At 40.4% G+C, this 26,565-nt stretch overlaps 1 protein-coding gene across 1 annotated transcript in view; it reads right to left on the bottom strand.

Moving 5' to 3' along the window:
* LOC109997491 (uncharacterized) overlaps positions 1-17,387 on the bottom strand; it is a 30,722-nt gene extending 13,335 nt beyond the window's left edge. The window contains exons 1-31 of the mRNA XM_029280723.2: positions 17,172-17,387; positions 16,905-17,058; positions 16,762-16,838; positions 16,495-16,675; positions 16,089-16,244; positions 15,346-15,479; positions 15,043-15,201; positions 14,770-14,953; positions 14,461-14,672; positions 13,744-13,932; positions 12,333-12,475; positions 12,070-12,229; positions 11,878-11,961; positions 11,315-11,452; positions 10,969-11,085; positions 10,795-10,887; positions 10,438-10,658; positions 10,016-10,209; positions 9,642-9,896; positions 9,306-9,535; positions 9,004-9,168; positions 8,055-8,132; positions 5,713-6,084; positions 4,299-4,652; positions 2,694-3,029; positions 2,476-2,607; positions 2,217-2,369; positions 1,754-1,870; positions 1,494-1,667; positions 1,192-1,396; positions 16-170 (exon numbers count right to left, since the gene is read on the bottom strand). Of these exons, the coding sequence (XP_029136556.2) occupies positions 16-170; positions 1,192-1,396; positions 1,494-1,667; positions 1,754-1,870; positions 2,217-2,369; positions 2,476-2,607; positions 2,694-3,029; positions 4,299-4,652; positions 5,713-6,084; positions 8,055-8,132; positions 9,004-9,168; positions 9,306-9,535; positions 9,642-9,896; positions 10,016-10,209; positions 10,438-10,658; positions 10,795-10,887; positions 10,969-11,085; positions 11,315-11,452; positions 11,878-11,961; positions 12,070-12,229; positions 12,333-12,475; positions 13,744-13,932; positions 14,461-14,672; positions 14,770-14,953; positions 15,043-15,201; positions 15,346-15,479; positions 16,089-16,244; positions 16,495-16,675; positions 16,762-16,838; positions 16,905-17,058; positions 17,172-17,333 (5,484 nt within the window). The 5' untranslated portion in view covers positions 17,334-17,387. The remainder of the gene's footprint in view (positions 1-15; positions 171-1,191; positions 1,397-1,493; positions 1,668-1,753; positions 1,871-2,216; positions 2,370-2,475; positions 2,608-2,693; positions 3,030-4,298; positions 4,653-5,712; positions 6,085-8,054; positions 8,133-9,003; positions 9,169-9,305; positions 9,536-9,641; positions 9,897-10,015; positions 10,210-10,437; positions 10,659-10,794; positions 10,888-10,968; positions 11,086-11,314; positions 11,453-11,877; positions 11,962-12,069; positions 12,230-12,332; positions 12,476-13,743; positions 13,933-14,460; positions 14,673-14,769; positions 14,954-15,042; positions 15,202-15,345; positions 15,480-16,088; positions 16,245-16,494; positions 16,676-16,761; positions 16,839-16,904; positions 17,059-17,171) is intronic.
* Positions 17,388-26,565: the final 9,178 nt, after the last annotated feature.

Below are 26,565 nucleotides of genomic sequence, written 5' to 3'. Positions count from 1 at the left end.
ATGTTTCATTCTCACCTGTAAGGTGGGTCTAGTCTCTCCCTGCATGGTGTGTCTCAGTGTGACTCTGGCCTCCTTGGACCCTACATGAGCCCCCCAGCCTCCTACATCTCCCACAGCTAGGACTCTCCAGTTGTTCCTGTGAATGTCAAGTGAGGCGCTCCGCAGAGGACCTGAAGAGAGGACCATAGCACACTATGGTTAAAGTCATGATACTTGGTAGAAAATTACATTATTTCAACAGTGTCAGACAAAGTGATTCTATTTTTTTAACTAAATAAATTGCTGAAGAGCTCATAGTGTTACATTATTTTAAACTTTGGAGTTTTTAAACATCAACGGTATAAATCAACTCACGATTGTACTTTACGGTTGTTTCTTTAAAAGTTGATTTATTTCAACATCTTTTTGTATCCAGTTCTCAGTCTCTGTTCTCGTACCAAATATTTTGTGTCTATCACGTTTGTCATTTCTTCAGAAGCAGTCTCAGAAAGTTTTTATGTTATGTACACACAATCATCTAGATCAGCCTTTAATATTCAGTATGTACTTATTCCTCATCTTCAAAATATCTCAGGCAAGTTCTATAAAAAGAGCCCAGCTTTCTGTTTATGAGGTTTGTGAAAGTGTATGAAGGCTCTCGTTTGCTGGTCAACCTTTTTTGTCTTAACTCTTTTATTTATTCAGCGTACGCAGCTGTTTTACTTTCAATGTACGGTTGGTTCCTCCTCCAGGTCCAATTTGTTTTCATCCCACCTGTAAAATGTTTCTCTACATTGTGATTTTCTTGACCTTCTTTTTTTTTTTGACAGAGACGAACTGAATACTTAAAACAACACCATGTACCCATCGGGTGTTATGAATGGTTCAAAGGAGCGAGAAGCAGAGTGCTTTCTGGAATTTAAAATGGTCGAGTTTGCGGGGAAACCTGCTGGTCAGTCTACTGGTAAGCATTACTGGCAAAACCAATTTTAAAGAACAAAAGAAGGATCATGTCAAATAAAATATAAATGAAGAGTTACATGCACTCTTAAAGCCTGCAAATTAACTCAAAAATTAGATATCACAAAAGGATCCTGTTCCTTCAAAATGTTCTTAAAAAAAGGGTGCGGGTGCAACAATGTTTTAAAATCCCCAACCTCAGGATATAGTAAAAGAGGTTTCCATATAACGCCCAGCTTTAAATACAATGACCTTTGAACTGTGCAGTCAGAGTAGTTTCCAGCCTGTATTGTGTTTCTGTGTGATTAGAGGATGGAGGAGAGTAGGAGAGCAGCACAGCCAGACGTCCATCAGCCACACTGACATTCAAACCAGAGACGAGCAGCTTGTGGCCGTCCACAGAGAGCTGAGCCCGAGAGCGAAGCTGAGATGGGACTCCCTGGATAAAACAAAGGCCCTGAGAGAAGAAAATTAAACAAGGTGATGTTTTTTTTATTGCATACCGTTTCAAAATACAAAATAATGTCAAACAAATGATGAAAATACCGTGTTACCTCTATATTAAGTGGAAGTCCTCTGTCCTGTAGCCACGACCAGCTGTGCCACATGTTGCCTCTCATCTCTTTGGTCAATGGGAGACTTTTCATCGTCAGTCTCATTCCTGCCTGCCGACCTCCAAGCTGAGAGTGTAAGGTGAAGGCCTTCCCTTCAGCAGAACCAGACTCTACCTGCACACATGGTCACTGTGAGACCTGAGAGAACTTACATACATTATGTCAATATTTTATTGGTTTAATCCATGCAACTCTCTTACCTGGATGCTGTTGTTTGCAGGGACTCCCATTTTCTTCAGATAGTTCACTGTGTGCATAAAACGACTCTTCACACTGATTGTCTCAGACGTTTTAAACACTGTCATCTCTTGGGTTACCTGTAAAACATTCAGAGTGTTACCTGTATCAGCGGCGGCAGCTGTTTTATAGGACATTAAAACTACATACAATTACTGAGAGCCCTCCTACATCTGGATCCTACTGTAAGAGCAGAGTAGCACACAGATTATTTGAACGACATGGTGACTTTAACACCCTCTTTCTCTTAAGAGAGAGAGAGTTTTATATCTTTACACTGCTGGCTTGTCTTCTTTCCTTGCTGCTGTTTTCTGATTGCCCTGCACCTGCATGATGTGTGTCATGTGTATAACAACCCTCCTTTATGACCGTCACATTAAAACACAAAGATAAAAGGTTTCATAGAGGGCGAATACTGCATCCTACCTTTTGATTCCCTGCACTGCTGTGTAACAAATAATAATAGGAGCCATTGTCATGACTCCCAGAGTTCATTGTCACTGTCGCACTAACAGGGAGTCCCAGCCTCTTCAGCAGGGGCACAGAGTGGTTCAGATTCAGCAAAGCTTCATTTTTATCCTAAAAAAAAAAGAAAAATAATATTTTTATAATGATTAATCACATCTATCTATATCGAGGCTCACTCTGTGTAAAATGTATTAAAATGTGTATTGTATTCCCACACCTCAGTTTTCTTGAGAGAAGCAGATGCCTGTAACTCTTTGTCATCTATCACCATGGAGACCTGAGATTCAGCACCAGTTGGGGAAACGACCAACAACCCGGAGGATCGCACCCTGTCAGGACTACCCAACTCCTACAAACAGCATCGCAAAGCAACATAGTAAAGCAATGATTCATTTGATAGCTGAGACGTAACTATCAGCTGTGTGTTTTCTCCACCTGAATCACTGAGCAGTTGTTGTGATACACCAGCGACCCCTGCAGGCCAGCTTGTGACATCCCACCTCCTCTGACTCCTAAAGAACACTCGTCCATCTGAATGAAGGCTTCACCGTCGTAACGGTTTTCTTTATTCCTGCAGCTGACTCTCACTCGGCCGAGCTGAGGTACATTCCTAAGAGAAGGATGGTTGTGACTGAGCTCGCCCTCCACACTCAGGTCTGGCCAGGTGTTTGCATTCAGCCTCAGGAAACCCCTTTTGCCCTCCATATGGGTGTCCACGAAGACAGTCCAGATCCCTTGAGGGTCCTGCCACACTGAGCCATTCAGATTAGCCTATTAGAGATAGGACCGTGGAGAGAGTCAGAAATCAAGGAGAAAGAGAGAGAGGGGGGAATGACATGTGGTAAAGGAGCCACAGGTAAGATTCAAAATCCTGCCACTCGCTTGGAGGACTACAGCCACCGTATATTGGGCGTGCCCACCAACCACTAGGCTACCGGCACCCCTGAAAGTAAAACTTTTGAACACCAAGGCATTGTAGGATCCATTTTTAAAACACTAAAAAAAAATCAAAAAAGATTTAGTTCTAACCCCTTTTGGAAAAAATGTTATTTGTAGAATGTTGTATTGTTGCTTCACTTGTGGGGTGAGGGAGGTTTAGGTTTAGGTGTTCATGTGGTTCAGGGAATGATTATTAATGATCGATTTAAAAACACATTTTGATTGATTGGTTTCTAAAACAGGGAAACACATGTCCAGTGTTGGTCTGAGGAAAATATGCAATTGAGTGTGTTGGAGAAACAAGCCATAGATATAATCCACACATGAAATAATCCAAATGAAATCCTGTGTGATACCACAAATGTTTGTCTTTAGAAAATAAGAGTCTGAAAACGCAACAATGTAGCCAAAATGACTTACTATAGACTATACAGCAGCAGCTTCAGTTCAAATGAGAGTACGAGAAATTACGTAAGCTACGATTAGCAGAAGAGCACAAGGATAACGGTTTATTTTTTGTCTCCTATAAATGTTGTGAAGGCAAATGAAATAAACTGTCTCTGTTTTGGAGCAAGGGGTGGATCATTTATGAGTGTGGGTGTTGAGCTTTTTCAGGAAAGGGATTTGTTTGTTTTAATCAGAATGAGGTGTTTTGGTAGTTTTGGTATAAAAGGCAAAGAACATAGAAGTAGTATGAAATAGAAGGCAAGTGAATAGCACAAGATACAGTATATAGTAAAGAATTAAATATAAAGAAATATAATACAACATATGAGCTATAGGATTCATGAAGGAACTGTATCATGTTTGAACATCTGTCATTACATTCAGAATTAATGGTAATACAACATAGAATATTTGATTTACCCACATTTAGTCATTTACTGAAACAACCGTAATAAAGTTCATTAGATTTGTCTTAGCTGGAAAATTACTTATTTAACTTTCATAATGTACAACAGCTCTGTTAAACGAGCCTATATTGGTCTTTATTGATGTACATGTTTCTAGTGTAGTGTCTTTCTTACACATTTAATAACATCTTTAGAATATAAAAATGTAATTATTAGTCATGTGAAAGCTGACAGAGACCCATTGTACCTGCAACATTGGGCATGTTGACTCGAGCGCCCAGAGCCACTGTGTCCTTCCTTCAGCCTCTATGATTCTATTGGCTCTGATGAAACATGTCCCCGCTTTAATGAACAGCGACCCTGCCTGCTCAGGGCTCCCAGGAGCGGAGGCCTCTATAGTGATTATTGGAGGAACACTGTAGCTCGTCAGTGCAAGGAAGGAGTGTGTAAGGGTCCCAGAGAGGTGTGGAGACCTGCAGGACTGACTCAGCTGCAGGGACAGGTCCTGGTTGTCCGCCCTCAGGGAGGAGGTCAAGGAGAGCTGGCAGGGGGCGACTGACAGGCGGCCCTGAAGAGACGAAGACACTGGGAGGACTGAATCCTGTGTGAAGACATAGGTTGAGTAGGTCAAGTTCAAGCTAAACTTTATTATCCCGATTTGTTCTAAAGCCAGCAGTGAATCTGAAATATACACAATTAACAATGTAATACACAAATTAAACAAATGATTTTCTTTATCTATTAGTCCTGCACCTAGGCAAAGTATATCTGCAACCAGATGGCAGCAGCTTGTACTCTGTATAAAACGGGGTGAATGCAGTCCTCAAGTACTGTATAGCCTGTGCTTTTTTGTAGCTCTGACTTTGTGTAAAAGGGCAAAACTAGAGCCAGCAATTTTACACATCGTCAAGTATTTTAGCTGATTCACCACCTCAATGGGGGTAATAGGTAAAGGCTTCCTCCTAGAATCAATGATCATCTCCTTGTATTTAGATACATTGATTTCTAAAGAGCAGCATTTGCATCACTCAGTGAAATCAGCCGCTACTGCACCATGGTCAGAATCGTGGTCACCATGTAAGGACACAACTACCAAGTCATCTGCAAACTTGATTATGTGTCTACCATTGTAATGACATTGAGGGCCAGTAGAAGATAAAAGAACATCAGATAAAAACGCCATTTACTTACTTTCTGAGATCTAACGGTTAAAAGGTAAATCAGCCAACATATCAAACCAGGGTCAATGATGAAGATGCTGGTAAGTCAATCTGCTGAAATGTGTGGTTGGCTACAATTAGAAGAGGTGGAAAAGTTGATAAAATGCTGCAGGTTTTCTCTCTATGACTCTCTATAAAGCAATCATGTAAATCAGGGCTGATAGGACTCTAGTCTCGCAGCTGTAACTTCCTGTTTTTCTGCTCTGCTTCCATGGTAAATGATCTGTAGCTTTACTCTCCAACAGGCTGGACGACTGTGCTTCAAAGGAAGCTGTGTTAACATGGACACGGATGAAGTGTGTGCAAAAGTAAAGCTCTTCCAACTGTGATGAAAGAAAGGACAATGTGCTGTCACAGTAAGAGGTGGGTAATGTTTTCAACTTAAACATGTCATTTTTTTCAGGTTTCACAAGCAGTTTAAGACAACTGATGTTTTGTTACCTGTAGAGCAGGACAGTAGTTGGTCACATTTGCAGTGTAGGAAGACTCCTCCTCCTCTCTTAGGGATTTCTGGGTTTTCCCCAATTTCCCCCTTAAATAACATTGTCCCAGCTCCAGACCAACCTCCACACCAGGCACATGTGTAGCCGAAACATTCAGGATTAATCCTCCACGCGAGGGTAATCCCAGCATGTGTATCGCCTCTATAGAGTGCTGTACTGTTGCTTTCAGACTGAGGTTTGGGTGACAAGTTAAATGCAGGCTGAGGTTGCCTTTCTGTTCGCCCTCAGCATGGAGAACAGTGCTGAGATTTGTTGAACATCCAGAACGGGTGATGGAGATGTTAACTGAGGACTGCGATGGCAGAAGATTCTGCAGAGAAAAAAATGGAAAAGGAAAGTAAAATATGTGAAAATATTTCCCTTCCACCAATGAATAAGAAATAAACTTAGGGCTACATGTAGCTTTACCTCCACACAAAACCAAAACAAGTCTAATGTTGAAGGACAAAAAAACGTTTCCCCGCTCTACGTTTGTAGATGCCCATTTCCTCAGCATTACAGTGCCATAAATTTAACAGGGTTTGATTAAATTCTAAGTTCGTAGTTCAGAGATATGTCCAGCAGACAATAAAATAAGGAAACAAGGGTTAAAGACGATGTGTTTGAATTGAAGCACTAGTATACAGATGTTCTTAAAGCTTTGTGAGGCCATACTTTTGCCCAGCAGCGCTCAGAGTCACATGCTAACTTCAACATGCTAACATTCGCTCAGAGAAGATGCTAATATGCATGCACAGTTTATATTTGTTGTAGTTAAATTATGATTAAAAATAAATACAAGTCTTTATTGTATTGTTAGATTAATGTAAAGTCATTCTAAGTGATCTCGGTGTCCAAGAAAATCCTTCTGAATCAAAGATTTATTTTTGGCATTTTTATGCCTTTATTTTAGAGAAAAACCGGGGAGAGAAAGCGTGAGGAACGACATGCGAGAAAGGAATCACAGGTCAGATTTGAACCCTTTGAAAATTTATCGAAGTTAATAAAATCCCTCCTGTCCAGGACTTAATACAAAGCAGTTCCATATACCTACAGAACGACTTTGAATCTTAAAAGCCATGCCATCTTTGAAGCTAAACCCATTATGAATCTAAGGGGAATTGCATTATTATTTATTTTTTCAACCATGGTATTGCTCATACTTTTTCATACAGTATTGGTGTTATCAATGCAATTTATGCTTTGGTGGAAAGACAAGAGTCATCTCCAAGAGGAAGATGTTTCTTTTGCTTTCCCTCTGTTGAGAAACAAGTTTTCTTGATACCTTGTTTCCTCTCTAACCTTCAATAAGACACCTTGCTGATGGACAAACAAATTCCAGCAGGTCCTCCTGGTTTCTCCTCCCCTGTGTCGATTTCCAAGGAGACGCATATCCCTTTCCATTTTCAATTTGGCTTGACCAGTCGCAGTCGACACGCTAACAGCTAGCTCCTCTGGTAGAGCAACAGTGAGTCTCAGAGAGTTGGATGGCTCCCAGGCGTCAGTCATGTTGATCTGGGCAGAGCTGGTGTTGAATAAGAATTGTGCACTACCAGAGAGTGATGTATCACTGAACTGACTTCTTCCTTCAAGGTGTACTCTGTTTGGTATGATGGAGAACAAAGAGTTCCAGTTATGCTGAAGAGTCCAGTCGACTTCAGCTTCTCTGTCTGTTAGAGTTACAGAACAGAGGCACTGAAATGAGTCATGCCCTTTTTGTAAACCCAAAGAACATTTGAGTCCATCTTTCCCAGTTTGTCCATGAATTGTTAGATTCGTCTTTTGTAATATACCACGCTCAACTCTCTCAACCTGCACCCACATCAGCTTCCCCAGCCCTGTACATCTAGCAGAAACCAACAGCCTTGAGGTGATAGAGTCCCATGCTACACTTACATCTGCCCAGATATTACACCAACTTTCCAGCCTCATCCGACCCGTCACCTCTGCCTTGTATACAGAATTCTGGGTCGCAAACTCAAGCAGCCCATGCCAGCCATATAGGCCAGGCCTCTCAAGCCGCAGTCCAACATTCAAGTCCATTTTCCAAGAGCCAAAAACAGTTTCAACTCCAAGGGCCCACCTCTGAGGACCAGGCCGTAGAAGTAGCCTGAGACTAGATTTAGTTGGAACAGCCAGATTCTTCAGCAGCAGCTGGGAAGAATGTGTGAGCTTAGCTTTGAACTCCTTTTGGCCATTGGGACTGTAACAACCTTTAGCTTGAGCACTGAGGACAAAGTGAGTGAGTGACAGACCATAGCAAAGCCTGCTGTGTGGTCTATAGGAGCGAAAGACTCTTACCCCCACAGGGCGACCTGCCACATTTCCATAGCACTGGGCTGAGAGTCGGTCTGCAGTGGCGTCCCCTGTGCAGTTCATCTGTAAAAACAATCCCCACTGTTAGCAAAGTTTGTTTTGAAATAAGAAACTAAAGGGGTGATGGAAGAATTCCTGAGGAATCACTGAACTTTAGACCAGCGACATTAAAAAAGTGTAGCAAACCAACATGCTTATCTGAGTGAATAATAAGAAACAAGGTATTTAACATTGATACAGTTTTCAGTTGTCTTTTGAGCTCCATTTAATACTACTGATTATGGCTTTCTTATGGATGTGAAGAAAGAGGGGGTTAACTTCTTTGTAGGAATATCTTGTCATTTAAGCAATATGTATATTCTCTTTGTTGACATTAGCAAATTCCATCCTACACAGTCTGGAGTCGGGGGAACACGGTACCTGGCTCTGTCCAAAGGTAGCAAAATACCATAACCTTTGAAGTTGACAAAGAAGCTGTACTTGCAAAAATGGCTATTTATTCCTTTAACTGTTTTAGGGTCTACATGCAGGGTACAAATACTGTTGTTTCAATATGGAAAAGTACCAACTTAATTGTGGTGTTCAGACCTTGGGTCCTCTTTAAATTGAATTTTCTTTTTAACTCTATTTCAAGTAGAAATATTTTTTTTATCAAAGCCTTATTGGTTCCACACAGCTTTACAGATCTGCTTAACAGTGATGTAGGAGTCTAGTTGTAAACTGACCACTAAGTGTTCACAAGACTTCAACATGATGGTATACTAATAGGTAAATGTCATAATTTTAGGTCCAACATACAGGGTACAAGTAATGTTCATGCAATTTGAATAGTTAAGTGTGGTGACCCTCAGGGATCAATGCTTGGGCCAATTTAATTCTAAACAGCTGAAGTCCACATTTTGTATATGCCTACAATGTGTAAAAATAAATGTACCTGTAAAGAGTTGGGCATGAATCCTTGGAGCAGATTCATCTGTTGCCACAGAGACATTGCCAAGATAGCAGTCCTGTTTTTTGATCCAACATTAAAAAGGACCTCAGCAATTCTCTCATCTTCCATGTGAAGGATCAAGCCTGTTTCCAGTCCATCTGTTTCCAACTTCCCATTAGACAAAAAAAACATAAACATATATGAAATACAAATATCGCAGTGCACAATCCTAAATAACATCACATTCATGCATATAACTTTTTTTTTAACTTGCAAGAGGTTGAAAAAAGACGCCAGATCTAGACCTGATAATGTGCCTTGGCTTCCATGGAGCTTGATAAGCCTCTTTTCATTAGAGCTTTAAATTGATGCTGCACTTTGGAGTAGTACTCCCATCTTGGGACAGCCTGTTCTGTCTTTCTTCCATTAAATTCAGCTTTTAGATGTTCAGGTCCAGCCTGCAGCTCTGCCAGTAGTGACAGTTGACCACTAGCTTTGACCCACCTTCCCTGGGCACTACTGATGGCAGGTACACCTGTATCCAGAAGACAACAAGATTGAGGGACTTTGAGTGATTACAATGCATATCATGTAAAATTCATAAAAAAATATTGTAAAAAATAAAGTAAAGATTACTGTACCTGAGGCATTGAGCAGGTTGAAGGAGTGAAACAGCTTTGCGTATACCGCACCTCTCCCTTGATCTCCCAGTTGGCGGCTTAAATTCAAACACAAATGCTCCGCCCCAAACCAAGCACACAGCGAACCATTAGACATGTGAACTTTATATCCTGTCGTTCCCTCTTTCTCTTCGCTGTTCAAAGAATCTTCGGTATCCTCCTGATGTTTTACCTCCACGCTGTACAAAGCATCCATCACTCGGACTCTCAGCTGTCCTACAACAATAATAAGTCAAATTATGAAGTACTCTGGCCTGCCTCTGTTCCAACTAAATGACACAAAACATGGTGTAATGTTAAATTATTTTAATGTTTATTTTCGATTGAACCCCTACCTTCAATAAGGGTGTCAGACTGTCCCAGCGCCCCATCCAACCCCAGGACAGGGGGCAAAATAACAAGGTTGGCCATGGTGTGCCTCAGGTCCCCAGACACAGCCAGCTGAAGACCCCGGGTATTTTTTAGAGACCCTTTGATCTGAGCCAACAGCGCGTCATGCCCCTGTGTAAAGGAGCCATGTAGAGACACACTGGAGGGGACAAGAGTTTATTGCCATTGTCAGATGTAACATCGACTGACGTGTAACAATAGGATTGTATTGCCTACTTGTTTTGTCAGGGGACTATTTTGAGTGTTCACAGTTTATGAGAAATGCTAACTAGAGTGCATGTTAATGGCAGCGTGTCGAAAATGAATAAAGAGACCTGTAAGCAAGTTGAAAAGCTTTTACTGAAAGAAACCTGATGGGAGGACACACCTGTCTGAGGACATGTTGGCGGCCATGTTTACTTGCAGGTCTGTGGTAGTAGGCAGCAGACTCTGGGATATGTTGAGCCTTAGTCCCACAGCTCTGTCTCCACGATGGAGGGAGTGGGACATCCTGGCATCCAGCTTCACCCTCTCCTTCCCATCAGCTCTTACGTTAACGGAGCTGCTTCCTCTGCCAGCCACTGTGGAAATATCTGCAGCTGCCTTTACCTAAGTGTAACAGCAAAGTGATTAGATAGCTCAGACAATACATGACAGAGAACTTTGTAATTGCCAAAATGTTCAACATCCTGAATTTTTGTTTTTAAATGAGAACATTTAAGGAACCTTGAGGACAAAAACCCACCTCTAAAGTTTTAGGAATCTTTGATTTGAAGGGATGACTCAACGAAGAATAAAGATTAATTCTCCCTGACGTCCCATTCAGCTGTACAGATAGCTGGAAAAAAAAAATCACAAATTCTTTAGTAAAACTGCTGAAAAACAAGCAACAACTAAATACTGAGGTGGTTGTACTCACTTTGCACTGCTGTCGCTCAATTCTCAGTTTCCCTCCAGCCTGATAATTAAAGTCAGTGTTGCTTTTGGGGTCCCAGCATACATTTCCCTCCACTATAGCAGAGGAGGGGATCTGCAGCTGTAACAGCAATAACAGGGAACCGGTCATAACTTCAGCCTATCTACTGTAAACTGTTCTCTACACTGTTGGAGGTAAACATTCATCCCTCATTACACATGCTGAATGAAATCACCAATGCGTACATTTACTGGTATCAGCACTTTGCACAAAAACATGAAAAGACGAATGCATTTGGAAAAGGTTTGATCAATGAAATTATGTTTTATTCAGTGAGATGGTTGTTTACCTGGAGCTGATGGGTGTAGTTTCCTCTGACTTGAATCATATGGTGACAAGAGTGCAGAGAGTTCAGCCGAACTTGTCCAAAGAAAGTCAGTCTCTCCTTGCTGCCGACCCGTAACTTTCCTTGTACATCTTTATGGGTCTGAAAAGGAGACTGCAAATTTTAAAAATGTCCCTTGATTTAGATAAGCATAAACCTTCATGCACCATACTAAAGTGTATACTGTAGTGTCAATTCGAACTGCAGATACTAGCATTGGGAAACTAAAAAAGCCAAATCACCCATTACAAAAACATAAATGGACTATTCTTGGTACATGACAATAATTGTGCTTTAATCAGAGGCTGAAGAATTAAAAAATGTCTGCATTTAGCAGAAGCTAGTGTTAGGAGTTCATGCAGCGATGGGCATCATGTCATACATTCTAAGCATAGGCAATTTTATTTCTTAAATCTGTAAATACATCTATATTTTACATAATTTCAATGTTCCATGCAAAAGTTTTTCATTAACATCACAGAAACTTAGAGTTAATAGGTTTCATGTTTTAAAGGCAGTCAGTGTACCTGATTGTTGGATACGGTAACACACATTTCTGAGTCTGAGGGAATAACGTCCGAGCTGAAGGGATGAACGAGTGCAGAACAAACCTAAACAAGAGGAGAGCCGTGGAAAAAAAACCTAGGTATGAAATACTCCCACACTCTCTTTTCCAAGTTTTATTCGCTGAGTTGTTAATTTTTTTGCTCTACACTCACAAAAGGGCTTGGTTTTCGGTAGCCGATGGTGAGGGTGTGGATGACCTCTCTGATGCTTAGAAAACCAGCTTTCGACTCCAGGATGTAGAGGCCTTTGAGAAGGTCGACAGTGAAAGTCTCCCGCAGGAGCAGAGTCTGAAGAAACGTCTGGAAGGGCTGTCTGTGCAATATGGTGGTGCTATTGAAGTTAGCAAACCTCTGCTGCCGTGAAAACCAGAAAGATATAATACAATAACAGATTGATTTAAGATGGAGGCACAGACCTGAGATAGAGCATTGCTGTTTTCTGGTACATCTTCTTGTCTTTCCTCAGCTCCTCTACGACTCCTTCAAACTCCAGCTCTGTGGGAGCACTTTTAGGCTGTGAGAAGGTCATCTTCAGAAGTGCTTGTCTCTTTTTCAAATTCTAAAATGTGTAAGTAGAGCAAAAAAATATTATTATAACATCACAAAATAAGACAAGCAACACAAAATTAAACCTAACCATCCATTGACCACTTTCACATGGCGGCCATTTTGCTGTGATGTCATGCTGTGAGAAGCTAAGGTCTAAGCTAGGTCTTAAGTCATAAAGAATTTGCCACGCATTATCAACTCAACCCTTCCAGATTGAATTTAACAGACAATGAACGGTGAAAACCTGGAAAGAAATGTGGTCATATTTTAAGATAAAACAACATAAAGGTTACCCATTAGCTGGGGTCAGATAAGAGCTAAAGTTAGCATCCAGCTACTTTCTGGGTTAAAACTGTTAGCTCATAGCTAATGTCACTGTGATGCAGTTTTGTATAATATGAGAAAGCTTTCCCCCATAATGTTAATTTTTACAGAAAGATGACATTACAGCTGCCCTAAAGCAAAGGCAAAACATCTAAAGAGCCCCCTTGTGACTGGCTGCAGTATGTCATAAAGCCCACCTGTTTTTATTCATACATGTTCCTATCAAAGATAGTTCTTAAAATGCTGATTTATGTTCAAGTGTTATTTTTTTCTGGGAAGTTTAGTTTTAATCAATTATTTGATTTTATGAAAAGTGGCATAACGCCATGATTGACAACTCTGTGGGGAAATGTGTCCTCTGCAGAGTTTTTATCAGATTAGCAGAGTAAAGGAGAAATGGTGAGAGGAAACCCAAATGAACACTGACACAAGAGTCGTTGAACTTTCTATAACTGCTTGTTTGTTTGGAACTGGAGAGAGAATCTGTTCTGTTGTGGACTGTACCGACCACAGGGATCTTTTCCTTTTTTTTTTGGAAAAACTTAAATGTGTGTTTTGGTTTGTGCAAGAGCTCGGACGTCAATATTTCAGCTCCAACAACTGAACTCCACTGCGCAGACTCTGGCAGGTAGCTTATGGTTTATCAAATAGTTTAATTTACTTTTAAAAGTACTTTAGTTTAATTTAAAAATTCCAAGATTTCCACCTGGATTTTCCCTATTTATTGTTAGTTCACTTGTTCATTTATTGAGAATTGGTCAAATAATAACAATAATATAATGTTTATAATGAACATTTTCAGGCACTATACGTTTATCGGACTTAAAATCTGGATGACAACAGTCCAACATTATGACAGCATTTGAACTCGTCCTCTGAGTGTAACATCAGAGGAAAATGGCGACTGTGTGACAAAGGTGATTTTCACAGATACGGCACAGGGTTGCCTCCCACCTTATCTGCAGTGTTCAGGGCCGCTACAAGGCTCACGTTGTGCTTGCCGTAGGTGGAGGCAATCTGCAGGGTGTGGCTGAGTTTAGAGGCCTCCAGAGAGATGTCTCCTCTCAGGGGAGGAGTCCATAAAGAGCTGAAGGATCCGAAGGCCTTCACAGTCCGCTTCCCCACCAACCCCCACCCTCCTGCCTGGAGAGAGACAGATTAGGTAGAGGAGGAGAAGGCATGCACACGTTAACAAGTTCTTTATAAAGATATTTTGAGTCATACAAAAAGGAAAACATTACAGGTATTACAGAAATGACAAATTATCCTCTTCCCCTTTTAAAAACGTATTAATTAACAGAGGCCTTTCTTATTATATTGATGCACCATTTATTGATCAAATTGAATCTACTTACTAAGCAATAACCATATAAAAATAAATCAAACCTGTGACAAAAATACATTTTTGTTGCTCGGACACTGATAAAAAAAACTTTAAACTTTACAAAATACATTATGAAATAAAAATGTCTTGGTTGAAAAAAAAAGGTTGGCATGTCGCATGAGTGTCACAGCCAACTCTTATGTGGAAGATTTTCCAAAGTGTCAAATGAGGTCTTCAATCCGTTGTTTAAATGGAAGTTGTTTATAAGGCAATAAAACCTTAATTTTGATGAAAATACAAGAAAGCTATAATGAGAATATAAAAAAAGGAGTCTCTTCTCTCCTTACTCTGATGTAGGTGACAGCTGGTGTGTAGAGCTGCAGACGGGCCTCCTTCTCCCTGCCTCTGTCCCGGTAGAAAACCTCCAGCAGGAGGTTACGGACGGTCAGCCACTTGCTGGCTGTCAGTTCGGACGAGAGCTGGAGCGAGTGGCGCTGCAGCTGGCTCAGTTTGTGCGAGGTGTAGATGTAAAGCCACGGGGTGTCCATGTTTAATGTGCCTGGTCAATATTAAGAGAGAGACTGCAGGTGTGGACTTCACTTTAAATTTGGATGATTGATGCAAATTGAGGAAAAAGGCATTAACGCTAATTTTACCTTCCCATTTTTTCTGCACGGTGTCTTGTGGAGGACTTTTCCAGTGTAATCCAGCCACCAGCGGCATCAGGTTGTTGTAGTTGACTTTGAGGTGAGTGCTGCTCTCAGACCCGAGCTGTCTCAGGTGAGAGTGCAGAAGCTGTGTGCGGTAGTTTAAATTCTTCTCCGGCACTTGGAGACTAAACTGAAATTAAATGAGACAAAGAAAATGCTCAGTGTAAATACAAAAATAGCCCCAGAAAAACAGATGATGACACCTGCAGGTCTGTTTACCTCCAATGTGTAGCTGGTGTGATTTGGTGTGGATTGATTTTTGAAGGACTGGCTCAGAAGAAGGGTGCGTTTGTTGTTGATCTCGTCCCAGTGTTTGCCATAGCTCACGTCCAGAGCTGATTTAATGTGGCTAGCGCTCTCCTCATGCCTGAGGTGGATCTGTGGACACACCGAAAAGAGAAACCACAAGAGAAACCCTCTAATGATCAGTAGTCTGTTTCACCAAACGTGGAATAAATCAATCTCAAAAGTTAGAAACTAACTGCATAAGCATGCAAGGACGATGAATCTATCGCCTATCACCTTGTGGTTGATGGGAGCTGTGTTGGAGCAGTAGAATTCATGATCTGCTCTCATGATGTACGTCAGATTAGCGTCCCTCTCACGCCTCAGTCTCTGAGATGTGTAGCAGTCCTGGCGCAGATGTCGGGCATCACCTGTACAAAGGGTCAAAGGTACTGAAACTGATTTCGGGAAATTAAAAACAAGCTACATATTCCTCTCTTTAGATGGACAGATTTGGCTAAATGGTGGCTCTATGTGATATAGCAAAGATGCACTCAACATAAACAATGTGGACTCATTTATTCATGAAACAACACTTTCTGGGGTTTCACACAAAAAACACAAATTAAAAAGAAACAGCTTACAAGTGCATAGATGATTTTTTGAGAGAAGTTAGTGTGTTCCTCATTTGAGTTTTCACTTCCTATTGGTGCAAAGTGTCCATGCTGATCATAGCATTATTTATTTTTATTAATGGGATCTCCTTTCTTGGGTGAGATGTTGACTGACTGACCTGTCTTCCATCTCTTGTGTGAACCAATCAGTGCTACCAACTTCTCTTCTGAAACCATCTCTTTCCAAAAAGGACTAACATTTGAAACCATGAATTTGAAGCGAAACATTACTATTAGACCACGCCCACTTTACAGTCAGGAAGCGCGACCATTTCTTAACACTGGCATCGTTTTTATAGCAACATCTATCTCACAGGGGGATTTTGGGAATTTCCCTTTGTGAATATTTGCTTTTCCATTACTTACCTCCCAGACCGTATTTGAGCCTGAGCGCGGAGCTCCACAATGAGCCCTTCTGCTCCATCAGTCCCAGCATCCTGGTCCCGACCACACCGGGTAACAGGAGCTCCGCCTCCACAGAGTGCTGCATGCTGCTGCTGTCTCGCCTGCGCTCCACAGCCACTGATGATGACACAGCAACAATTTCATATCTAATATTAAAGAGTGCTTTGTTAGTACAAGAATAAATTAATGTTAATTAATGTCTTATGAATGAGGGGAAGATTATATAAGATTACTCTTCTTTCTGCTCCTTTTCATTCAAGATTTGAGATTTTATGTATGAATTTAATTGTATTGTTTGGTCAATGAATTAAATTTACAATTTACAATAAATAAAGTGATTATTATTTAAGTGTGTCTGTTTGGATACCTGACAGTGAAGCCGTTTCTCTGAACACATTCTTCACATTTGCTGAGAAACTGGTCTTTCTCCCCTGTCCACGAGTGACATTAGCAGAGAGGATCATGGGATGTCCATCAGCGGCCATTTTTGCTTCAAAGTGATAGTGAGTTCTCTGCTCTGACACGAGGGTCTGAGTGTCGATCAAACCCTAAAGAAGACCAATTAATGAACATTTATGTGAATGAGAAATCACCTTTAAGAGAAACTGTCGCACAAAAAGATCTCAAAACTTACCGTGATGTAATAATGGACACCATCAATCAACAGCTCCAGCTTTCCTGACTTTATTTTCTTCTCTTGCTCAAGATGACCTGAAAAACACAACACATTTCAGCACCTAACTCAGACAAATGTTGATTGCAGATTGTGTCACCAACCTTGTATGAGGATGGTTTTCAGAGGATGGGTGATCCGCAGCAGCAGTCGTCGAGGGTTAAAGGTCAGATCCAGGGACATGTCTCTGGGGATGGAGGACTGAGGTGTGGCCAGGAGGAGGCGGAGGGACGCCTCTCTGGGGAGCCCCTTGCCCCTCTGAAAGACATGTTTGAACAATTTTATGTTTAATGAGACATTTTCACTCACACCATGTAGATATCACAATGGGTAATAAGATCAGATAAAAAAATGATTCTTATTTTTTGGACCTGAAGAAGCATTGAGTAGGCAGCCTCCAGCAGGTAGTAATGGAGTCCTCTGTCCAGCTTCAGCAGCCTGAGGGAGAGGTGGACTGGTCCTGGAGGAGGAAGAAAAACACCTGTGGCAGGTAACGGGTAAGACGTATTGGAGCAAAGCTGCCAGCCGACCATCTTAGACCCTGTGAGCAGAGAGAGATCAGCGTTTGATTAGGAATTTAGAATGTGAACAATAAAGAGAGTCAGCATATCAATCAAACCATTTAACAGGATTTGAGGTGAATGTTTTCAGTAGAGTTATATGATTATCTGTTATATAAGAAAATAATCATTATAGAAAGAATAATTGTAAAAACCAACAGCACTTGGGACAGTAAAACACGTAGAGAAGAACTGTTTAAACGTTTTAGTATAAGAGTGAGCACTTTACATGTCTTTGGTGTGCAGGTGGTCTTCTGGACTCGACTCTTTGGCCCCTTGATCTCCTCTCTGTGGTCTCCACTGAGCTGAAACACTCTGGAGCTGGTGAACACAACACACACACACACACACACACACACACACACACACACACACACACACACACAGAGGAAACGATGCTAAAACTCAAATAAGAGCCTCTTTTCTTTTCTTATTTATTTCTTTAACTAATATAAACGGTACTGATAGGATGATCCTAAAACATCTTCAATGAAATCCACAAAATATTTTTGACTGTAACAACATGATGAACCAAGCATGATGAGACTCAAATATGTTGCATAATTTCCAAACCCACAAAAAACAGTTTGATATATATAAGAAAGTTCAATAAGAATAGTAAAACAGATTGATCGTTTTACATCATTGGGGTTTTTTTATTTTATTTTGTCAAACAACATTTCAAATGATGTCATTGGATTTAGGTGATACGTTTGTTGCTCAGTTCAAGTCAGATCACTTGTCTTCATGACGAAGTGTAATCAGGATGACATGGTTTAAAAAGTAGACAAATGAGGTAACGGCTGATATGCATGATATTGAGGTTGATAAGCCAACATGATCTTTAGTGAAGATGCTGAAACTCACAAAGAACACCTCAGAGATAGTATTTAAATGTTCACATTTACCTGACAGAGATGATGTCCATGACGTCCTCCGGTGTGTTTAGTGTGACTCTGAGATCTCGACCCTCCTGCAGCTGAATGCTGCCATCCAAACTGGTGGAGCTCCTCAGATCAGAGACCCAGTTCACCGCAGCCTGACCCAGAGCCCCGTCCACCCCCATCCTGACAGACAGCCCCACGTGGGCACTGAGGACAGAGACACCAGTTACACTCTCTCATAGCCCGAGTTAAAGCCCCTGTAACATGTGGTAATAAGTACTCACTTGGGTTTGATGAATCCAGCCAGGGAGAAGTGAGACACATCTCTGTAGTTGATGTTGCCCTTCAAACGCAGAGAAAGCAGGGAGGTCATGTTGATGCCAAGTTTGATGGGGAGACCAGACAGAGACGGTAAAATCAGCTCCTCCGTCATCAGCACGGCTCTGTGGTTCACCTGAACCTCCTGACCCTGCAGGACATAGAGATGACTGATTGAAAACAGAAGTGTATATGAACATCTGAATGTCAGTGAATAATCATTTGTAAGAACAATTTATCTTCAACATACCTTGAGGAGTTTGACAGCGAGTCCTGCTGCGCTCAGAGACAGCTGGTTCATTTGACTGTAGAGATCTTCACATGTAAAAACACTGAGCTCATTGCCAAACACCTTCACACCAAGCCAACACTTCAGTCTGTTCTCCTCAGTTCTTTTTCTGCCAAACAGCTGGAACAAAGAAAAAAGCATGTGGTACAGACAGCAATGTAACCTTTTTTACTTGTAATTCACTATTTTCCCAAATGTTTCCCGTCAAGGCTTTTAGCCGATCTTTAAACATGTAAACAACAAAGACATTTAAAATAATGATATGTCTTAAAAATGACCACTTACAACAGTTAAACCAGATTGGAATCAGGCAAGGAATGACATTTGACATACATACTACTATATTTAACATGTACATGTACAGTAGATGCTTACATAACAGTACTGCCCACAAGGCTAAAATTTTAATTTAAAGTAAACTAATCCCCATCTGTTGTACCACAGTACACATGGCTAAGCTTAAACCTGCTGCCTTAATTAAACCCCCCAAGACACAACCCTATAATCAATAAGACTGTCCGGAAACAATGACCTCACCATGGCCTTGGCCTGCGCCAGATAACTGCTGGTGCTGGATGAACACGTTTCTTTTTCTCCTCCATGGCCATCGTCTGTTTTTCTTCTCGTCCTCTTCGCCTCTTTGGACTGTGATTGACTTTGAGCTGCAGACTCTCCACCAGAGGTGTCGTGACCGAACATGTTCTTTAAAAGTGGCTCAGCATTTTCAACATGAAAGTCCATCTTAGACAGGAGACACAATGCATGCATTCAACATGAGTTTGAAGGACTTTGAAATGAATCAAATTAGATACAAATAAAATAACTCACTTCCAGAAGGTTGTGGGCTCTACCATGGAAATAAACTGTCAGGTTTGCAGTGGCAGATCTTGGTAGAAACGATTTGGGGGAGAAAACCAAAGATGTTTCTATATTTGTAATCCCCATGCCTGAAACATACAACAAAACAGAAAACAAAGGTGATCATCACAGTATAGATCATCATCTTATTCAATTCATGTAATCATAAGTATTCCAAATCATTTGGTTCATCTCTTTTTTTTGTGATTTCTTTAAAATGGGACATTTAAATTCCCCCTGATAGCTGTTTTGCTTCATTTAAATTTAAATGAAATGTTATCATTACCTGATGAAACAGTGTGGTCTGAATATGAAGAGTATTTCATAAACTCAGCCTCAAAGTCTCTGCTGATTATATCGTCAGGCAGTGACTCGATCAGAGCCTGCTTCATAGGGTCCTCGCTCCTCAGGACATTAGTCAGGTGACTCCACACATATGAGCCCACTGGAGAAGCAAAAAAGAAAATGCTTATTGTTACAAACACCACAAGAAGATGAGTATGATAGGTGAGTCCAGAAAATAAATCGGTTTCTATCCTTTTTTTAATAACTTTAGAAACTATCAATTAATTCAACTCTATTAAACATAGAATTGTATCTATAAGTTGATTTTGCAATATTAAAAGTGTTTGTTTGCTTTAAACCATTGACATCATGAGATAATCTATTTGGGCATCTACTCTGACACACTTGGTTAATCATTTTTATAAATGAGAAATTAAAGAAGCCCAAGAATATAGCCTTGGGGCACACCACATTTTGCCTGTACTCTGTGAGAAAATAATCTTAACACATCTAATAACTTTTTTTATTGCAAATATATTTTTGATGTTGTACTGGTCAACCCTGTGTCTGCAGTTTACTTAAATGTGTTGATTTACCGTATCAATCTTATTAACAGAGTTAAATTTAAGTCAATAAAAATCTCATTGTTCCCTTTATTGAGGGTGAACATGGGATAGTAACAATTTGGGTACATTTAGGAAAACAACATGTGTCATCAGTGTGTATAGAGGAACAACACTACAAGGTGCTCGCTCAAGACTACTACTCAGAATTAAAGAATTACATATCTTTAAAAGCTCCAATTTGAAAGTTTTAACCTAACAATGATGGCAGAAATACATTCTTGGCCAGTATATGACTCACATTTCAAACATTTTCTTTGTAAGATATTGATAAGGGAGGCAACAAAACCGTAGAGGTTTCAATCGCACCTTGGCTGGAAGTCTCGTTCCTCAGCATCATCTTCACCACTTCAAACATATCCTGATCTGGGCAGCGCAGGAGCTGCTGGTATGCAGCTATTCTGACCTCGGGATCCTCTTGGGAGGAGCGGTACAGCTGCAACAGCACAGATCTCTAAAGAAAAGGGGAACTGCTGTCAGTCACTGATACTCCACTGCCACTCACCTCTTCACCTCAACTCATCATGAACTAATTAACAACTCATTTACTATGTTTGCTTCTTCTTTGGAGGCTAATATTTACATTTGAGTGATGTTCTCTAAGCATAAACATTCGTTTATATTCAATAAACAGATACTGGATCAGTGTCTTGTTGAATTGTTTTATCCCACTGTCAACTATTGAGAGTTTACTACATGCTTAGCTTTGCTTTTACAGAACCAACAGAAAACGTGTAAAAAAGAATGGTGCATTTAATTTCACTGTTGACTAATGTTAACTCAGGAATCAACTTACATCAGCAGAACAAGGAAAACGTCTGAAGGCCTGGATGGCAGTAAGTCTTAGCTCCAGTGTAGCTGAGTGGCTTAGCATGATGCAGTTTATCAGAGGAATGAAGACTGGATCATTCAGGCCGATATTTCCCACTGATTTCAGTGCATAAAAAAGCTGTTGGTAGACAGAATATGATTCAATACGTTATGTAAGATTGTTTGAAAAGATCCATGCTTTAGACATTTATATAGAATCATCACGTCTGTCATTGGCTCTTACACACTGCCAGTTTAAGGCAGGATACTTACGCCCCTGTTACGTCTCTGACACACAAAGGGAGAGTGGTGGGGCAAAGTTGTTTCACCCCTGATCGGAAAAGGCAGGGCAGATCAGAGCTGTATGTGTGCATGTCTGAGAGTGTGAGTATGTGAAGCAAACTTTTGCAACACAGTAATGCAATGTAAAACCACACACTGGGACGCCAATATTACGCCATTACAAATTCAATGTGTAAGTACAATGGCCAAATGACGGCTTCCTTACAGTGCTGTTATGTGCAGACTCTGTAAAGTGCTTTTAGTGTGAGTACATAAAGTGGGGAATGCACCTTATCTTGAATGTGTTGTTCTCCTTCACATCCCTCCTTCAGTGTTTCCTCAAGTGTTTGTATAAAGGTCTGCACTTCAGGAAGTTCACTGCAGGAGGTTTGAGACTTTTGGCACAGCTGATAAACCAGAGCTGATCCAGATAACAGAGCCTTGGACCGCAGCTCGGAGACCTCCAGTAAAACCTAACACAGAGAGCATAGACACAGTATTTGCTTAACCTCAATATTTAGGATATGAGATTGTATTAAAGTATGAAATTACTAATATAAATGTATTTTAGGAGTCAAAAGCTTTGATGTGAGATTTGTCAGATGTTCTTACATTAATGGAGTTGATGATCTGTGGTGATGGATGAGGGATGAGTGCTATGGTGGTGAGAAAAGTGTGGGCATGCTCTTCCTCCAGCTCTTTGTTCCTCATTAGGTCAGTTAGCAGTATGATACAGTTCTCAGATCCACAAGCTGGTAATGCATCCAACAAAGGCTGCCTGTCCAAACAGTTAATCAACATCAGTGTTGTTGACCTGTGCTGTGAGTTTCTACACTTTTCAAAAAATATAAAATGGGGTTAAAAAATGAAATGCAAGGCACTCAAATTTAAGAAAGACGAACATGTTCACTGTAAATGACAGCACGTCATAGTGAAGTCAGTTCTAAATATATAAACTTTTCAAAACAAAGATAACCTTGAAAAAGTTGTTTCCTACAATAGCCTACATTTGAAGGTTAAGACAGCATCCACTTAGCTTAGCTTAGCTTAGCTTAGCAACCAGTGTCAGAGGATATTTGCTGCTACTGTAATAACACCTGTGTTTGTCAAGTCAAAATGTCCACTATGATAAAGATGGATTTTCTATGTAATGGGGAAAACATGCGAGGCACTAAGTCTCTTGCTTGTAAGGATATGTCTCAGCATAGTTTCTGATTAAGTTGGCTCCACTGTCCCACACAGACAGTCTTTTGTTTACTTGTGGACTTGACCAGAAGCTGTGTATCTTTCTCATTATGACCCATAAACAAAATTGCTTTCTGCTTTAATCCATTCTACGGTAGCCAACCACAATATAGTCCATTAACTATACGCTGAGTGTGGAAATGTGAATAGGAACAGTCATGTGGAGCTAAAGAACTGATGACAAGCCAGAAAATACCCGATTAGAAAATACAAGGGAAACACTGACCAGTCATTGCGGCATTTGAAAGAGGCTTCTTGCCAAAGCGTCTTGAGTTGAGGGAGCGTTAAATCTCTCAGCTGGAAGACTAGTTGGAGGAATTCTTGAGATACCTGAAGGCATAACGTCCAACACATATGGACTACATTTTAGTTACCAAAAATGAATACCATTTCCTTTTCGTTTTCTCAATACTCATCCTGCTCATCAAGAATTATTGCTCCCTGCAGAACTGTGAAGACATTTTTATACCATCAATCAACTGATCTCAAAGCAGTAATTACCCTCAGCGTATGTCAGGCTTTGGCTCTGACAGCTGCTTTTAAACACTTACCATGTAAATAGAATATGATTTAAGGTCGCCAGATTAGGTTTATTGACCTGCATTATGTGGAAAACATTGACATGATTGGCTTATACAGAAAAGCCACAGTAAGGGAAGACATCATTCAGAAACACTAATAAGACAGAGTATGGTCTGGCAGGGTAAAGGCTACCTGAAAGGGATTCATTTTGCTGAAAAGTATGTCAGCACCTGACTGATATGTACATCTAGAACACATGCATTGAATGTTTTTAATTGCTTCAGGCCTACCTGTTGTGGGTCTGAGCTGAGGCTACACAACATCCTGATAGTTTGACTGGCTTGCTGCAATGTTGCTGATCTGGTTCTCCCTGGCCCTGTAGTCCCCTCATCCTCAAACTGAAGGTCAGTGAGCGCACCAGGTCCTAAAGAATCTGAAATGAAAGCAGACTTCATCATAATCCATGTTTGTTAGAAAGTATAGTTGATAAAAGTATATGAATGTGTAAACATTGTTCCAGACCTGTGTCTGGAGGAGTCCCTGGTTGGGCCCTGAGTAGGAGCAGGACGGACACTGTTTGAGTCTTCACCAGCCCTGAAGTCCTGGACCATGTTGTCATGGAAACAGTTTCGGTACAGTTGACCTCTTCCATCACTGTGGAGCCATGCCTCTGAACGCAGCGCAGCTCCGACTGCAATGACTAGCAAAATATACAAAAGTATTTCCAGCATAAAAGCGCAATAAGAGCGTTACAATTCAAATGAAAGACTGATTGGTAAAAGCAGGCTATAAAGGACAGTCTTTGACAGTCTTTAATCAGTGGGTATTGCTTTATGCTCCTATCTTAAATTGTAGAACTTTGAGATTTGCTTTAAATTTAAAGTGCGTTATAAATACACATTATTATTATTATAAAAATATTATTATTATTATTACACGCAGGGCCTCATCCATTCTCCTCCACTTTTCTTTGACTCAACCAAAGAGTATAACAAACAATCTGAGAGTGTAAAATACCAACAGAACTGGGGTTGTAAGAAAACACTGATACACTTGAGTGAATAATAATAATAATGATGATGATAAGACTTTTTTAAAACTCTGAGTTCTTGGAAAAAGACTATAATCTTATTAAAATAGTTTCCATATATTGATTCCTTTGCCAAGGATAAACAAAAAGTAGTGTTATGATGTAGGATAATACAGAGTTCCAAAGTTTTTTTTTATTGAACACAAAATTCAACTTTTTTTGTCAGAAATAATGCTGTTGCATTATATCACCTTGCTCACAGTAAGACAAAAGATTGATAAAGGTGATCCTAACTCCTATATGTTGTGGTGTGTAGTGTAACAAAAAACAACAGAAATATTGAATAATTTATACATCTATTTAACCTTTAATATTTAAATATGCTTAGCCTAAAGATATTCTAATCAGAGAATAATCATTTGGACATTTTTATTCATCATATAATAACTTTGCCCAGGTTGGTAAAACAGACAGAAAACTCATACATTTGCCTGAAAGGTTCATGACTTTGGTATTTTCAGTATATACACAAACATGTGCATACATTTAATAACAGAAAGAAGAAAGTTAAAGTTAACTTACTGTATCTTCAGTTAAAGATACTGAATGAGGCCAGAAATTTGCAAGCCTGGACTGGTGACACTGTTTAAGATCCCTGTTTTTCAGCAGTAAAGGTCCTCGCCTTTCGTACTGGGTGTTGCATGTCCCATAAACATCCGTCTAAGAAAGAGTCATCAGAGAACAGTCAAATAATCACCCTGTGCAAGCAATTATTGCTCAATATCATTAATCACTAATATTGTTATGTAGCAGAATTGAAGGTGGTAATTGGCAGACTTAAGGAAGTAGATGCTGCACTTGTTTTAAGACTTCAGGCTGCAGCATGGAGCCTATATTACGCAGAACAACATAGAACACATCAACCCTCACCTCCTTTTGTAATTCCTGTTTGGAAGCTGTGCGGGAGGTCTGGAGCATGCTCAGTAGAGCCCTCTTGATGTTGAGGGCCCACACCTGCTCCCCCTCCTGGAGACAGAGGGCCATGACCTTTCCCCCATGGAGGGAGAACTTGAGGCGCGTTCTCTCCAGTGAATCCCTGGGAAAGAAAAACATCAGATGAATCCCCCTGAGACCCGGGAACACAGACAAGTGGGACATCTGAACAGAGTATCACATTATAGGAGACACCGTTATAGCATTCCAAAAAGATCTGGACTCAATGCTACAGTCAGAGAACAGATTAAACCACATACCTGTATTTGCAACCAAAAAGACTTAGCATGTAGGCCAAATTATGCATTAATTCATTCAAAAACACACCAAATTGTATGAAATCTATTCATTTTTACCTCAAGCTCTTTAAACGCTGCACAGAATGTTCCTTCTGAGGGGAAAGTCGCTTTATCTGTGGATTCCTAATCTGTTGGACAAGCGTGTGCATGAATTTCTGTTTTTTTTTTTTTTGCAAAATCTGACATGTACTTTTTACAAACACATTTATTACAGCTGACCTTCATCATAAGGTGACACTTGGAAACCACGTCAATATCAACCACACAGTCCAAAGCCAGACCATTCCTGCCAGCACTGGAGCCATGCAGATTTGTGGTAATTGTTGTCCTAAATCTGTAAGTATACCTCACCCCTCTCTGAAAGGACAAGTCAGGGCTAGAAGAGCCTAGGAACATTAAATAAGAATAATAAGAGACAAAGAAAAGAGGTGTGGGACATGAAAAACATGTATTGCAGTTTTTGTTCTTGTAAGATATTGGATACAAACAACAAACTGCATTCTCACCAGCACAGCTTGAATCACAGAGATTTGGCTCCATCTGGAAAAAATCCCCAACTGCATAGAGAGTCAGATAAAACATAGAATAATGATTAACACAATTTAGGGGAGGGGGGGGGGATACATCAATTTAACTTTTAGTCAGGTTAAGTCTGATTTCTCTGGAAAGTTGAATGACACACCAAAAATCACAACAAAAGCCAAAAAAAAAAAAAAAAAAACTCACCATGTAGTAGTATAAAAATCAAGGTAACATGCAGACAGCTG

This window comes from Labrus bergylta, chromosome 4, assembly GCF_963930695.1.
Source record: "Labrus bergylta chromosome 4, fLabBer1.1, whole genome shotgun sequence".
Classification (NCBI taxonomy): domain Eukaryota; kingdom Metazoa; phylum Chordata; class Actinopteri; order Labriformes; family Labridae; genus Labrus; species Labrus bergylta.
Note: the sequence above shows the minus strand (reverse complement) of the source record. Positions and strands in the feature narration are given on the sequence as shown.